Genomic DNA, 13,189 nt, shown 5'->3' with positions numbered 1-13,189 from the left:
TTGGAAAAATCAACTCTCGCTTTCTCTCTCTATCTGCATCTTCGCCAACGCGATTTCGCACTGCGATTCCTCTTCATCATCTGCTTCGCCATTCGCCCTTCTCCCTCTCGAATTGGGTAGAGATTCCGCTTCTTCTTCCCCCCTTTCCCCCTTTCCTCTTTTGGGTTCCTCCGCTGGCGGTGCCGATTCGCGGTCGGTCTGCGTTCTCCGCTAGGGTTTCGGCTTTTTCTTGATCCGCTCCCGTTCCTCGCTTGTTCCTTCTTATTCTACCTTGGCGGGCCCCCTTTCTCTCGATGGGACCGGAAAGTCGGAGTCTTTGGTCCTCCCCCGATTCCTCTCTGTTCCGATCGGGGCTCGATTCCGGCGATTTCGGCGATCTCGGCGATCGGCGATCGGTCCTTCGGTTCTAGGTCTTCTGGGTATCTGCCGGAATTGGTCGGGGGTGTTCTTGGGGGATAAAGGGGGGATTTTGTGCTTTTTTTCTTCTTTGGCGTCTCTTTTCGTCGATTGGGACGGTTCTTGGCCCGATTGGGGTTCCGCCTTTTTGCGTTCGATTCGTCTCAGATGGTGAGCTCGGAGGGTTTGGGGGCATCGCCGCCGCCGGCGATGGCGACGACGGCGACGGCCGCGAAGCAATTCGGGGTCACGAAACCGATATCGGTGTTGGGGCCCACCGAGGTCGATGTTCAGAGAAGCATGGAGTTGGAGAAGGTTGGATTTGTGTTTTTCTTGGCGTCTTGTGTTTGGTTCGGCGTTTGCGAATTTCTTTCTTTTTTTCTCACTGGGATTTCGCTTGGGCGCGCAGTTTTTGGTCGATGCTGGGCTCTATGAGAGCGAAGAGGAGGCTCTGAAGAGACAGATGGTTCTCGATCGGATTGGGCAGGTAAATTGTGGGTTGTACGTGATTAGGATATTGGGGATGCTGTTGCTTGGTTTGAATTTACATCTGCGTATTGAGGTCTTGTTGCGGGAGATTTCTATGATTCGCAGTTAAATTGATATTGCATAGGAGGAGCTGTTGTTGGTTAATCTTTTTTTTTTTTTTTTTTTTGGTTTCTGCCAAGTTGGACGATTTTAGTGAAAGCAGTGAGGCATTGTGTGTTGCTTTTACGTGCTAAACACAAGCATGGAATGGGATTTGTAAATTCTTTTTGTATCTAAAATCTGGAATTGTTGGTTCAAGTGTCTATGCGTCCTGAGGAACAACAGAGTCCATTTAGGATCCATCGATAGTTTCGTATTTTATGCTAGTAACTTATGTGGCAGGGAGCATTATAGATGAGGCCTGAATTTGTTTTCTTGGATGATTGCATCATAGACATGGTTCTTGGAGAAGGTGAACAATACGGGGGATGATCTCAGCAGATTTCTGTTCTCAATCTACATACTAAAAATTTTCTTGAGATGCTTTTTTCTCTTGTGGAGGCAGCGAGGAAAATTGCTTTTGGCCAGCTGAAGGGTGTAATAATGTTCAGTTGAGTTCACTTAGCTGGCAACTTTGCTCAAGAAATTGATGTTACATTAAAACCTGTTCTGCTACAGGATTTAATGATTGCATTGGTTTCATGCCAAAGATAAAACGATGGGCATTTTGCTTAATAATCTGTTGTGTTACATCAAGCCTAGCTGGAGAGAAGCTGAATTTGCTCTAATATTGAAAGGCCAAAAATATCTTTTTAGATTTTAGGGTCAGAATAAATTCTTCTTCTTTTTTTTTTTTTGGGGAAAGAAAACAAAGAAATTGTCTTCTGCAAATTGAAGCATGTGATAGTTATTTTGTTTATTTGGTACTTGCATGGATTATCTATATTTGTTAGTTTGATGAGTCTTTTTTTTTTGGATTGCTAATGGTAATACTTTTGGAGTTTTTACCCGCTGGTACTCATTGTTGATTACACTTTGTGTTTCTGATGGTTTTTCTTACTCTGTATGAGTAAATGATATAATAATAGAGAAAGTTTTAGGATCTCCTATATCGCTGTTGGTAATTTTTGTTGGTCCAACTGTTTTTGGATACTGAGCTTTTCGGAAGTTCAAGAGGATTCAAGCATTCCTGTAATATGTGAAAGTACTGTCTGTGGTAAAAAGTCTCCTAAGTTTGTTTATTCGTGCTGTCAATGCTTTCTTTTTCCATTTTCAGATTGTAAAAGATTGGGTGAAGCAACTAACTCGTCTACGCGGGTACTCGGATCAAATGGTGGAGGATGCAAATGCTGTTATTTTTACTTTTGGTTCTTATAGGCTTGGGGTAAGGTTCTTTCATTTGGTTCATTTACTCCTTATATGGTTTTACAAAAACAGTTTCCTGGTCATTTCTCATCTTGTTATTTACCCTTGGTTTCTATATCAAAATCTTCAGTAATTTTCCTCTTGTAAGAGGGTTCTCTGCAGTAGCATAATATTGTTTCTTTTTTGTATTACCGCATGTGTGCAGTGTGCAGCCTGTGATGCCCCGTTCTGACAGTAAGAGGGAGACTGCTTCTTGATTTTTAGTTTTTGGTTGATTTTAGTGACATAAGTAGTAGGATTCCCTTTTTCAAAATTTTTGTTTATTAATTAATGATTGATTGTATAGTTGCAATTCTGAGTGTTGTTCTTTGCCTTTATGTTGTGGGGAAAAATAATTCAAACTTTTCTTTTTATGCAGGTACATGGCCCTGGTGCTGACATAGACACTTTGTGTGTTGGGCCATCCTATGTGAATCGAGAGGTAATTCAATTTGTTCATCTTACTTGTTTATCTGCTCCATCCTCATTTTTACATATATCTAATTCAGTTTTTTAACCCTCATCAGGAGGATTTCTTCTTCATATTGCATGACATCCTGGCACAGATGGAAGAAGTGACGGAATTACAGCCAGTTCCCAATGCTCATGTGCCTGTAATGAAATTTAAGTTTGATGGGATATCAATCGACCTTCTTTATGCAAGCATTTCGCTACTGGTTGTGCCAGATGTGAGTGGAGATTATCTTTGTTCTTCTTATGAACTTTATAACTGTTTCTCTTACTTTATGATCAAAGTTGAGTCCTCAAAAGTCTTTGGGGATCCGCCTACACATCGTAGTCCTCTGTGTTTTCTGTGGCAGTTTAAAATCCCTGAGTTCCTGATGTGTATGCACTGAAATGTTAACGATTAGGTCTTTCATGCTTGACTGCATGCAAACATTAGCATAGATGTGGATAATGTGATGTCTGTGGGCTTCAGTTTGCTGTAGCTGTATCAAATTAAGCTATAATAATTACGACATGGATAGTGGATGCTAAATACATCTAACTTGCATTTTCAGAATGCGCTGTTGCAATTTCTCTCTTGTTTGGTTTTTTCCCTGTGCCTCTGTTGTGGTGCAGCCTCCTTATGTCAAACAGGCAGGGTAATGATTATGACCATGAGACATGTTTATATGTGCAAAATGCTAGGACTAGAATCTTCAATGTGTTGGATTAACTTGTGAAGGGAACTGAGTGGGAGACATAGTTATTGGAGATCTTTCCTTTGTCAATTTTTAACTAGTTTTCAACCTCTGTATTTTGTATGCTGCATGGATCCTCCTCTTTTTCATGTTTCTTTCATCAGAGATGATATTCTGGCCTTATGCTTCATTTCTTGACTTTCTTTTTCTTGGGAATCACCTTTCTACAGGATTTTGACATCTCCCAAGTATCTGTTCTGTATGATGTTGATGAACCTACTGTTCGAAGTCTCAATGGGTGCAGGGTTGCAGATCAAATTCTGAAGCTTGTTCCGAATGCTGAGGTACAAAGATGTGTACTACTTTTTTCTTGGTGGTTTGATTTATTTGAGTCTCTTTCCCTGTTTATCAGTATTATGTCGCTTTTATGTGTGTCAATTATGTGTAGAATTTTCGGACTACACTCCGCTGTCTAAAGCTTTGGGCTAAAAGGCGTGGCGTCTATTCCAATGTGAGTATTCTCCTTTTATTTACATACAGCAATGGATCAACAAACTAGTGTCAGGTTTTTCTTGTTCAGTTTATCTGATCTCTCTGTCTCTCTCTCTCTATCTTTTAATATGTAGGTGACTGGATTTCTTGGTGGTGTCAACTGGGCATTGCTTGTAGCTCGTGTGTGCCAGCTTTATCCTAATGCGGTCCCCAGTATGCTAGTTTCACGGTTCTTCAGAGTTTATACACAGTGGCATTGGCCAAACCCAGTTATGTTATGCCCAATTGAAGAGGATGAACTTGGCTTTTCTGTTTGGGATCCACGTAAAAATCCTCGTGACAGGACCCATCATATGCCTATCATAACACCTGCATATCCTTGTATGAATTCTAGTTATAATGTCTCAACCAGTACTCTGCGTGTTATGATGGAACAGTTCCAATTTGGCAACAAGATATGTGAGGTATGCATATACCAGTATCTTGTTCACATAGGTTGGTTAGTTTTCTGATATATTCTGATGTCCTTCTGTGTTGTACCTTCTTTTTTTTACAGGAGATAGAATTGAACAAGGCCCAGTGGAACGCACTATTTGAGCCTTATATGTTCTTCGAAAGCTATAAAAATTATTTGCAGGTCGACGTAATTGCTGACGATGCAGATGACTTGCGTTCTTGGAAAGGCTGGGTGGAATCGAGGCTTAGGCAGTTGACTTTGATGGTAGTCTCCATCCTCTTTCACTGGGAATAGAGAGTTCAACCTGATGCACTCCTATATGTGCATCCGTTATGAACTGATGAGATAAAATAGAATGGCAACTTTTATGTTACTCCTTGTTCACTTTTTTCTGTTGTTTTGCAGATTGAACGGGACACATATGGGAAGTTGCAATGCCATCCATACCCTCACGAGTATGTTGATACATCAAAGCAATGTGCACATACGGCTTTTTTCATGGGTTTGCAGAGGAAACAGGGGGAGAAAGTTCAGGAAGGTCAGCAGTTTGACATACGTGGGACGGTTGATGAATTTAGGCACTCCGTAAATATGTATATGTTCTGGAAACCGGGGATGGAGATATATGTGTCTCATGTTCGCAGAAGACAGATTCCTTCTTATGTGTTTCCTGATGGATATAAGCGAGCTCGATCTAGAATTTCAACCCAGCATCAAGGTGAAAAAGCTTCCTCAGAAGATGCTGATGTGTGCAAGGGTGAATCAGCTGAGAGAGACCTTAAAAAGAAGAAAAGCCTTGTAGGGGAGAATGTGAATCAAAGTGGTTTGAAGAAACGCAGATCTCTCAGTCCATACACATGTGGTTCAGTATCACCTGAAATTGTTACTGACAAACCCCGCAACCTGTCTCAGGAGAATTCTATATTAGGTTTAGTGGGAAAGGGAGAGACTTCTGAGTTGAACATGACATCGCAGGTTGGCAAAAGTTGCGACTTTCAGTCTATTAACTTTAGTGCTAATACTGGGTCCATCAACCAAGAGCTGAAAGTAGCTGAGGTTGATGAACGGTCAAAGTTAGAAAATGCCGAAGGTGGCTGTGCTTCTAATTTCAGTGCTGTTAGAGTGCTTGCCAGTGAGGTGGGTTCATGTGAGGGAATGCGGCTTGACTCTACCTTCGGAAGCAGTGAGGGGAATAATGGGAGTGCTGAGGTTAGCATTGATGGTAGTACCAATCTGGGGTCTTCTCGGAGTGATTCATGTGAGGCAGATTCGAACTCACCTTTGGAGGTTGGATGTCCTGAGTTCGCAGGAGGCTTGCGAGAAGAATTGGAGGTTTTAAATTTAAGCTCTCTTTTGCATTTTAGTTTTTGTGTTCCCTTTCCTCTATTTTGCCCTTTTCATTTAGAGCTGATTATACAGTACCCGGGCCTCTATCAGGACAATATCTGTCCATCTAAGCGACTCATTCAAGTTGCATTACCTTCTTGGAGAGTCATTTTTCCTTTGTTTTTTGGCGTCGTTTTATTTACTGAGTTATTTTCCTTTTCATCTCGTTTTGTGTGTTGTGAAGCCAAATGCGGTGGTTGGGCTGGCACTTCAGCCGAGGGGCGGCATGGACCCAGAGGTGCAAAAGCCAGTGATAAGGTTCATGCGTTTTTTTATTAAATTTTTTGCAGCATTCTCTACTTTTTGGCACCACGATTGTCTTTACATAGTGCCCTTTCTGGTGGTTTAGCTCGATGGCAGGTTGAGTTTTACATGAGCAGCTTTGAAAGGATTGAAATTGTGAATCAACTGATAAAAGTTCTTGGCTGTGAGGCCATCAGAGTCAGAAAGACCAAAGGAGACAGAAAGCCAGCAGTTTCTGGTAAGTATACTAATTGCTGGCTTTCATTTGTTTCTTTTTCAGGCGCATTGGTACCTTCATATTGTGAAGCAAACTTCAACCAAAATGTCAAAAAAAAAAAAAGGGAAGAAAATTTGTCTTCGAACGTGATGTGAAGTGTGAACTGCAAAGCTTTGCAGTTTGATCTGTACAGTTCTAATTTTAGACCGAAGCGCTTGCGCTTGATGCTCTCACTGATTATTCCAGCATTCTGTCAAGTATGGGAAAATGTCGCGAAATATGCTGGACTTGTTCGGTGGGTTTTTCTTTCTATAGAAAGTGGTTTTGTTTATGAGGATGGAGGATCTCGCCATATGGACAACGAGATGCTTCGGTAGGTTAGTGTGTGTAGCAGGTTTCGATGTTCTACTCTGTTTCCGAGTCATTGTACACTACTGACGTGTAATGTAACGGATATTTAGCCCCTCTCTCTCTCTCTCTCTCTCTCTCTCTCTCTCTCTCTCTCTGATTTGACTGGGTGGCCTTTTAGCGTTAAAAGTTTACTGATGATCCGGCATGCAGCTTGAACAGTTTTGTTTTACCTCGACCGATATATAGTTAGAAAATACAGCACCGTTACATGGCAAGAATTACCTATTGACCCTTTGAACTGTTGTGTCTGAAGTTTCTTTTGACCCGAAAAAGTTGTTCTTGCTCGATTTTACTTGAGAACATCGGGAGGAGATTTCACAAGGTTTATTTGGGGAAAAAGCGCTATGTTAAGCAATTGAATTTGGTAGTGGCAGAAAGGTTTGGAGGTTTTGACATGTTTGCTTGGAGGTAGAAGGTTCTATAGTTATCAATAGAGTCCGTAGTCCTCCATTCTTTTGCAGTAACTTTTGTAGTAACTCTCTTTCGAAATTGGGCTTTTGCCCAATTAATGCTCAAGTCGGCACGAAAGCGCGGCACGAATTCAACACGACATGCTACGACTCTTCTTGAGCCATTACTCGCTATAGTCTTTATAGGCAATCAAATCAGTTCACATGACCATACACTTGCAATGTTGTGTTAGACAGAGGTGCATGACAACGATTTAGGGTAAATCACGAATTTGTATCCGTTTTTTTTATGCCGAGTTCAATCGATAAAGCAAAGCCACTTTGACTAGGCATCACGTTGCCTGCCTCTCTCTCTCTCTCTCTCTCTCCACCTAAATGTTTTTTTATTTGTGCAATCAGCCCCCCAAATTTCAGGGATTTTGTCAAACCCCCCGCCCTCTTGTCTGAACGATTTTCAGGTGGGCTATCTCCATCACCCCTGCCCCCACGTTTGCCCCGGGTGGAGGAGGAAAAATGTTGGAACAAACGGATTTTTAGTCATCCATCTTTTCCATTTTTCTAACCTAAAGTCGTACGCAGCAGTTTGGTTATCGTTAGAGTCTTATGTGTCCGATTGAGGATGTTAAGTTTTTTTTATTAGTCTTTCTGGGTTCTCCTTGCGGTTCGTGTGCCCAGCCCAGATTAAACAAAGCTTAGTGCTACAAAATATATTATCGGAAAAATTATTGCTTGTCGTTATGCTTTGTAAGTCCTCTATAAAATTTCAGGTCTCGCTATCTTTGAATCGGTAATTGAAAATTGCGTCCGGATGATGTTTATTTGAAGATAATGGAACGTTTTAAGATTGAATTTCGTAAGGATTTCGCACAACCCTTGTCACAAGATTCCCACTGTTATCGCTGCAATGATTAAGGCAACAGTGGGAAAAGGATAGCTCTCTCCTTCCGTCCTTGTCTTTAAGACAATTGACGCCTGGTTTGTCTCTTCCAAAGACTCCCACCAACACAAACCACTTCAAGGGTCGTCTGTCTACAAAAGCTGTGCAGTTGTTTTCGCTCAGCAATTTAGGCATGTCCCAATTTAAATTCGGCCAGCAATGTTCAACGAAAGGAACCTCTCCCCAAAACAAGAAAATCTTTAAGATTGATACAGGAAAATACAAAAGGAAAAGAAATTGACTGAGACGTTCACCAACCGAAACGCACACGTGGGGGCGCGCACGAACGAATGATTCCTTTCGGCATGGAGACCATTACTTGAGAGGTTTGTCCCTCAAGTTAGGCAGCACGCAACCAAAAGGACCCCACCGCTTTCTCGGTGTGGAGTGCATTTTCAAAGTTTTCAAGCCAATGTTGTTTAATTGCCTGCGGGGGCATTGACTCTCAGCACCTAACCTAACCCAAAAAAGAAAACAGCTCCTCCAGCCCCTAATTGAGCTCATCAAGAAGCCCTGCCGAAGCAAATTTAAAAGTACAGATGTTGAACTCCCGTTCGCATAAAATGAATAACAGATCGTCCTTGAGAGAGGACCAAAGAAAGAGGAGAGTTGAGAGTCCATGGAAGATCACTTTGCAATGTCCTTGTTATGCTCTCAGTGCAGTGGAGGAGGGTCTTTTGAGATCAAAAAGGGCATGCCTTTTGTTCACTTCTCATCACTCCATTCGTGCCCAAAAGGAGGCTTTGAGTGGTAGTGATTTCAGTCTACAGGGAATTAAAGAAACAGACAACATATGGAGGATTGGATGTTGAAGATGATGGCCAATTTTTTATTTTTTTTTATTTGTTTGGTCAAAAGATGATGACCAATTTGTGTGGAGCTGTTTCCGTGCATTCTTCTTGATACATCTCACAGCTCTAGTGCGGCCGCAACACGCTCCATACATGCCAGTCTCCTATATCAAATGCTGGAATGATTGAGAATTCTGAGTTGTCGATCAGCCATGGAAGATTTAGTCGTGCCTGCACTTACCTTATCAATTCATGGACATGTTCAATCAATGTTAATTAAATCTATAATCTCTCTCGGAGCATCTGAAACTGAACACTAAATTGGACAAAGAGAGAGACCATGTTATCCTCAGTCATCGACCTAGTTAAAACTAACCTTAGATGAATGTATCAAAGATTACTTTCATTTTCTTAGCATAAAAAAAGCGGCATGTGCATTAAAATGTTCTGACCGACCTGTTCATCAACAACCTTAGCCTTCCTCAAGTAAATCACTCAGATATTTAAGATTCGACAACTGTTGCAACGTGACGTTTTTGGTCCAACAACGGGTGAGAAAAGGCGTTCAGACAGCAGAGGTTAGAGGTCAAACGACGCTTGTTTGGCATCAGAAAAATTTCACCCCATTGGAAACTTAGCACGTCAAAGTCAAATGTAATGGTCAGCTAAGACATAAAGCACTTCTTTGGATTCAGAACCAATTGCGGTGCTTGAATAAGAGGAGGCTTCAACCAATTGTTCTCTCTCCTAACTTGAACCCCAACTGCATGAATTGGCATTAAAGATTTCTAATTGAAGAAGCAAAAAGAGGGATTGGAGAGTATCTGAAAATCTCACATAACGTAGCATTCAATATTACATGAACCCAAAACCAGTTCCTGCTGTCTTTTTACAAAACCAAGAGGATCTGCAACAAGAACAAACCCAAACGACCCTCTTGAATCGACTTTGCTTCGGAAATTCTACACAGTTAGCTCACAGATAATTTTACTTCTCATTGATCAAAGATCTCAAGTCAAATGTCAAAAGATGGAACACAGATGGTGTCTTTCTCTTCCTCAGGAAATCCTTCATGAAAAAATCCTCTGATTACTCCTTCATTTCAAGGCTATTCTTGTCATGCTTGGTGCCAACTGAGACAAAAGATAAACACCAAAAAATTTATTAGATCTCAACATAGAGCAAGAATTTTTAGTCCCTGTATACCAACAAAGCACAAACTTACGGCACAGTGCAGAAACTTCAGAGCTTTTCAGCACCCGCAATCGCTTGACGGTGGATACAAACATGCTGCAAAACCATACATGCAGCAATATATTAGAATATTAACAAGATGGTACTCCTCTGTACATTAATATCACAGAACAAGCCAACTTCCAAATGCGAGAATTAAAGAATCCAATTCTCTTCGTGTCCATAAACGAAAATCCACTACATCGAGCTCCGAGTGCACCTAAACCGAAAATTCATCCTAGAATAGGCAAAAGGACAGCGATGCGGGTGAAAATTCCACACGCAATGTCCGGAGTTCACTAAATGACATCTAAAACATGAAACGACGAGCCCACTAATGGATTCATGTTAAACCCTGTAATATAAAAATGCGAGGGAGAATAATAATCTTAATGCATCAGATCCATCCACCAAGAGATTTAAGATGCTTACTGCCATGGCACATCCCCAACAAGCATCCTGTCTCCTTCATTATCCTCATAAACAAGAGTATATTCCCCTCTCCCATCCAATACCCCTGTAATTGGTTTCTCTTCCTCTTGCTTCTTGTTGATTCCACCAGCTGAGGAATCTCTTTGGGCTGGATAATAAGAAGAAGAACAAAAACCAAGGAACATCGTCAGCTAATCTTCTTCTTGACCCCTAAAAAATAAATATAAATAAATGGAACATGTACTACAATATTCCTTTATGACAAAATTTAAGGAGTTTATATAGGTATCCACAATGGTTATAACCTGCAAGGAGGACTCTGAAGAGTTCATCAACAGCAGATGAGAGCTTCTCATAGCTATCATAGGCTTTAAGATCAACCTTCCTTCCGATGGGAACACCCTCCATGTTGATCTTCACAAACATGCCCTTCTTTTCAGAGGTTTCGACAGGTTTGTCTTCCCTGCCAACCTTGCTTGGGGTCTCATTCTGAGGCTCAGGAGATGGTTTGGTGGAACTGCCGCTGGTTATATTTTTCCTGAATGAACGGATTGGAGGCCAACCAACCACTGGACCAGGCGCAGTTCTGCTTTCAAGAACATTCAGAGATAGCAACCAAAAAGACAGAAGCAAAGCCAAATAAGTCAGAACGACTTTGTCGCTAGAAGATGAGTATTTTCCAGACAAGAGTAAATGAAGCAATCAGAAGCAGATGCGAGCAAAAAATAAAAAATAAATATATATACATATCTTTTGACAGAGATTAATATGTTTAAGAATCTGTAAATACCAAGAAAACATCTTTTTCTCTAGAGTTGATAAACGCAGAAAAAAGAAAAAAGAAAAACTCATCTGCGACAATCTTTACATGTAAACATCCTTTTTAGCCCTTATGACAGATGCAGAGAACACATAGCAGGGAAAAGGCAAAACTTGCAAGAAAAAGGATGAAAGAGGGAAAAGCCTGAGTTGCCAGAAAAGCTACGAAAAAACATCATTACTTAAAAAATACCAATAAAAGGAGCCACCTTAGCAGGCATCGACGAAGAATCATCATGTCATAGGTTTAAGAGAAAATTAATGCTGTGTTCCCAACACGAATAATTTCCAGTACCTTTTCTGAGAGACAGAGGGAACAGCTGTATTTGCAGCAGAGGCAGAGGCAGAGGCAGAGGCCTGTGAAAACGCCTTCTTCATTCCTGAATCTTGCAAGTTCAACCCTTTATTGTTGCAGTTGGGCTGTGAAGTCTCCTTTGGCAAGAAAGGCAAGTTCTTGCTCTGAGAGATTGTCGATGGGAACGGGTAATATGGCCTGGGTGGCTTCATCTCCTCTTGGTCTTGCAGTTTTTGGCAATTCTCTTTGTAACTTGTACCAGGCCATGGAGATGCCAGAGCTTCTGAGGAGCCAAACTTGCGGGCTTGGTGTCCACCATTGTTGGTGGCGATTTGTGTGGAGGCCATGGAAGGGAAGTGGCCGAAGGGAAGGAGAGCCTCGTCCCTTCTCTTGTTGTTCATGTCCTGTTTTAGGTTGCACCAGTCATCAGTGCCCGGTGGACCGAGCCTGAGCTCCAGCTTTTTCTCTTCTGAAGAACCACGAGCTTTGGCTCCATCAATCATCACGTGCCATTCTCTCTTATTAGGCATCAAATCCAGCAGCTGAGGATTGGCCACCCCATTTCCTGAAACTCCTTCCATATGCTACCACCCAGAAGAGAAACTTAAAGTGACCTGTTGAACGAGGGGGGAAAAGTGCTTGTTTCGCTGAAACAGAGAACAAACCAGAAAAGTCAAATGAGAAAAATCCGCATGGAGGTTGGATTTCTACAAGCAAGAGTAACTTCAACCCCAAAACCACATGGATTAAGCTAAGAAGCAAGAGAGGGAACAAGCCAAAGCCAAATAGAAACTTTCAGACTTACCTATCCTAGGAATTGTAGGTAATCAGCCAGAGCAAAGAGTCACGAAGACCCACATCCTCAAAACCAGCCAAAAGCATTAACCAGGTAGCAAGAACGAGACAGCCTTACAAGAGACTCAAACCACTCGAGGGAAACACCAGGAGCACAAACTGAAAAAACCACCCATCTCTCAGCTTCTTATAACCAACCCCAGAAGAAAATACAAAAACCCCACCAGGCCAAAAGCTTAAAAAACACTAATAATGATCAACACTCTCCCAAAAGCAAGTAAAGAGAGCTACGATAGGGAGGAATGATACACCGCTTTGGTTTAAATTATTGGCACGCTTAGTGGCCTCTCCCTCTCCCTCTCCCTCTTATCTTTATGCGAGATAGGATGGTATATTGTAAAGGAAAGGTGATTTTTTAAGATGAAGAAGAAGGGGGGGCAAGAGGAAAGTGAGAGGAACAGAAGATGATAAAGATTCCCTTTGCCCGAAAAACCCAGAACAGGGAAAAAAAATGGAATTTTGAGAGCACTACGCACGCAACCCCCCGGCCCTCGTCCCCTAAATAAAACGCTGGATTGTTCAGCTCAACAAGCAAAGCGTGCTGTGTCTGACCACCCCCTTTAAAAGGGCCCTAAAAAGATGACCTCTCTCTCTCCTCCCCTGTTCCAGACCCAGAGAGAAAAGATGAAAAAGCTAAAGGATCCGCCCTTTTCACCCCCTCTTTTTCTTTTCTTCTTTTTTCAAAATCTCCACACACCCTGTCTACAGTACACTCTACCACACATTCCCGGACACGAGCTAACTTCTCCACGCACACTAGTCCAAAGTCTTCACAGGGGTGGAGAGAAGGGGGAGGGA

At 41.8% G+C, this 13,189-nt stretch overlaps 2 protein-coding genes across 2 annotated transcripts; one reads left to right on the top strand and one right to left on the bottom strand.

Annotated features, from left to right (window-relative positions):
* Positions 1-6,675, top strand: LOC104423071 (nuclear poly(A) polymerase 4). The gene is made up of 12 exons (XM_010035529.3): positions 1-711; positions 806-883; positions 2,141-2,248; positions 2,648-2,710; positions 2,796-2,957; positions 3,644-3,757; positions 3,862-3,924; positions 4,040-4,369; positions 4,462-4,626; positions 4,768-5,694; positions 5,933-6,006; positions 6,098-6,675. The coding sequence occupies exons 1-12, from the start codon at positions 565-567 to the stop codon at positions 6,111-6,113; spliced, it is 2,247 nt and encodes a 748-aa protein (XP_010033831.2). The 5' UTR covers positions 1-564; the 3' UTR covers positions 6,114-6,675.
* A 2,895-nt stretch (positions 6,676-9,570) lies between these two features.
* On the bottom strand, positions 9,571-12,976 carry LOC104423072 (auxin-responsive protein IAA26). Its single transcript, XM_010035530.3, has 6 exons — positions 12,342-12,976; positions 11,537-12,183; positions 10,728-11,008; positions 10,423-10,570; positions 9,983-10,047; positions 9,571-9,890 (listed from the first exon to the last, which is right to left on the bottom strand). Exons 2-6 carry the CDS (start codon positions 12,115-12,117, stop codon positions 9,847-9,849), a joined length of 1,119 nt encoding a protein of 372 aa, XP_010033832.2. The 5' UTR covers positions 12,118-12,183; positions 12,342-12,976; the 3' UTR covers positions 9,571-9,846.
* Positions 12,977-13,189: the final 213 nt, after the last annotated feature.

This window comes from Eucalyptus grandis, chromosome 2, assembly GCF_016545825.1.
Source record: "Eucalyptus grandis isolate ANBG69807.140 chromosome 2, ASM1654582v1, whole genome shotgun sequence".
NCBI classification, from domain to species: Eukaryota; Viridiplantae; Streptophyta; class Magnoliopsida; order Myrtales; family Myrtaceae; genus Eucalyptus; species Eucalyptus grandis.
This window is presented reverse-complemented; position numbering and strand designations above follow the sequence as displayed.